Below are 2,681 nucleotides of genomic sequence, written 5' to 3'. Positions count from 1 at the left end.
AGGACCCCTGGAAATTCCTGTGACACGACCACGACGTCACCGAACGTATTAAGATGCCTCACCTTTCCATTGCAGCACGAGCTGCTACGGGAGGTGTTGCACTGCCTGCCAACGCTGTACTTTAATAAACGTAGGTGACAGTCTCCAACTCACTGGACGAGCTACAGACATTTCATTTTGACCCTTTTTTCTCTTGGTTTTCTTAGAGAGAGTACATCTAAAAATGATTTCAGTATTATTCCAGAGGATATATTATATTTTTATCTATTGTTTTTCTTATCTGAGAAACAACATTATGTAAGTCCTGTGTGGTTTTCTAATCTTGTTAAATAAAACAGAACTGCTGTTAGCTGACAGTAATAAACTGTTGGGTGATGTACTGAGACAACATCTGTCTAAACTGTATTTTATTATAGTTCCAGTATACTGTACAGTATTATGGCAGGTGTTGCCAGAGGCTTCCTTTTGTACCTCACAATATGTCAAACATCTATGGTAATGAAGGTAACCTGTCTCATTGACTCTTTGATGGACAAATCGCAGGCTGACAGAACTCACTGCAGTTGTAGAGACGGTTGAGCTTGATTATGTCACTAGCACTGAACCCCATGCTCTGACCAATCACATCCATGAAGTGGGGGATCTTGGTGACGATGGTGGGCTCAGAATCAATGCTGAAGGACGTCTTTCCGTAGTGCATTACAGAGCTGTAGTCATAGGGAACGCCTAGAGCACTGGACACCGTGTCATCGTGGCTTTCGAAGTTGTGCTCTTGACCTGAGGAAGGCAGAAGAAGAATGTCAAGAAGAATTCAGCTGTTTTTTATTTATTGCAAGCAACTGTCAGTTTTGTTGTGTAAAACAAAATTAGATGGTGGGCATGGATAATGAGAAAAATGCAGGAGTAGTTTCTGTACAGTTTGTCATTTATTGTATAAAGTTATTACATGAGTGTACAGTAATGTAAGTGATGAGCTGTAATTACAAGTGTCACAAATCAGCGTTACCAGGTTCAATTTGATCCCATATGATGTTGACATAATCATCACGGTCGGCTCTGGACTGCTCGTGCCAGAAGCCCAGAGCGTGCAGGACCTCATGCTCAACGGTTCCTAGAGAGTCACAGTGTTCACCAATGGACAGCTGCTGCCTCCCCATACGCTGGTTGCCTACATAGGAGAAGCATCTACAGAGAGGGGAAGCAAGATGTTCACATGCAAGAGACTAACTTTGTCTGCCTTTTGGTGCTGGACAGGTCAGTCAGTATGGATGGATGAAAACAGGGTTGATGAAAGCAGTGAGACTAGACCAAATGAGTAACACTGCAGTACTTTAAACCACAACGACTAGCAGAAAACTGCTAAAAGGTTTTGTAGAGCTGAGGGGAGCTGCATCTATTGATACCGTGTCATTACAAGCGACCTCTTCCTCATTGCAGGATGCAGTACTGACCTACATTTTGTTACGGCCTTGGCTGTATCCCTGGTGTTACCCCTTCCCCCCGTCTGTCTCTCCCTGTCCTTGTGTGTGTGTGTGTGTCGTCATGACTACCTCCTCTGGCTCCGTGGGCTCACGCACCTGTTGGCAATCAGCTCATCACTCCTCATCTGACCACACACCTGCCTGTCATCAGCTCACCTTCCTGCAGTACATCTTCTCCGGTTCTCCAGTCATTTGTCGCCAGATTGTTGTCCACCCGTAGCGGTAGCTACTCCGGCTCAAGATTAATCTCATTCTAGAACTTCGTATTTCTGCCTTTCCGTGTCTTTGAAGCTAACTTTGTTTTTCTTTGCCCCAGGACCTCATCGCCAGCCACGCAACCGCCTCTCCTGTCTCCTGTTCGCCTCCCGGTCTCCGCCTCACCAACCCTCAGCATCCGCTGTTTATCCTCGCCACCGCCACTTTCCCCAACTCCCGTGTGAAACTGACAATAAAGTCCACCTTGCCCGCAACACCTGTCTGTGTCCTGCGCTTGTGTTCCCAGTCCCTGGTTTCCGCAACACATTTGTCCTGTTACAGTTTACATGAACTGAACACAGCAGTTTGAAGATCTGCTCACCCTTTCCCTTTGTACACAGACATGTAGTTCCCCACTCCTTTCCATGGTGTGAAGTCAATGCAGGTCTTCAGTCTGTACTGGTCAAATGCCTTCAGGATTACTCCCTTTGCATTCATCTCTACACATTACAAAGTGTAAGAACATAAATATTGATAAAGCAACCTAATTTGGTAACATGCTAACTACTGTGAGTTTCCAAAACACCGTGTCTTACCCAGACAGTCCTCCAGGTAGTAAGGAACGGTTGTTGGCCAGCGATACTCATCTCCTATGATTGAGTTTCTGATGAATGTCTGATGGGAATAAAGGAAATAACAGGTATAAAACTGAGTACAGGTTCAGGGGAATTACCTGTCATTGAGTTTTTCTCTTCATGTGCCCAGAAGGATAGTCCTTCTTCATCCTCTTATGTAAAAAGTCGTTATTTTGCTTAAAAATCTAGTGAAGTAAAAGTAAAAGTTGCAACTACTTTAAGTAGCCTACTCAAGTACAGTACAAATCTGGAAAAAAAAAACTATGTATGTACAGTAACAAAGTATTTGTACTTCGTTACTTTTTGATGGTCACAATGCAGTCAACCAGACGAGCCACCACCTCCTGTGAAGTTAAGATAATACTCATGA

The 2,681-nt window shown here is 44.2% G+C and overlaps 1 protein-coding gene across 1 annotated transcript in view; it reads right to left on the bottom strand.

The window, feature by feature from the left end:
- LOC123966188 (meprin A subunit beta-like) overlaps positions 1 to 2,390 on the bottom strand; it is a gene marked incomplete at both ends in the record, with an annotated part of 4,442 nt that extends 2,052 nt beyond the window's left edge. The window contains 4 exon segments of the mRNA XM_046042391.1: positions 559 to 777; positions 1,007 to 1,185; positions 2,059 to 2,176; positions 2,273 to 2,390. Of these exon segments, the coding sequence (XP_045898347.1) occupies positions 559 to 777; positions 1,007 to 1,185; positions 2,059 to 2,176; positions 2,273 to 2,390 (634 nt within the window).
- Between the last annotated feature and the right edge of the window lie 291 nt (positions 2,391 to 2,681).

Source organism: Micropterus dolomieu, unplaced genomic scaffold (assembly GCF_021292245.1).
Source record: "Micropterus dolomieu isolate WLL.071019.BEF.003 ecotype Adirondacks unplaced genomic scaffold, ASM2129224v1 contig_12878, whole genome shotgun sequence".
In the NCBI taxonomy this organism is placed as follows: Eukaryota; Metazoa; Chordata; class Actinopteri; order Centrarchiformes; family Centrarchidae; genus Micropterus; species Micropterus dolomieu.
The sequence above is the reverse complement of the archived record's forward strand: the minus strand, read 5'-3'. Positions and strand labels throughout refer to the sequence as shown.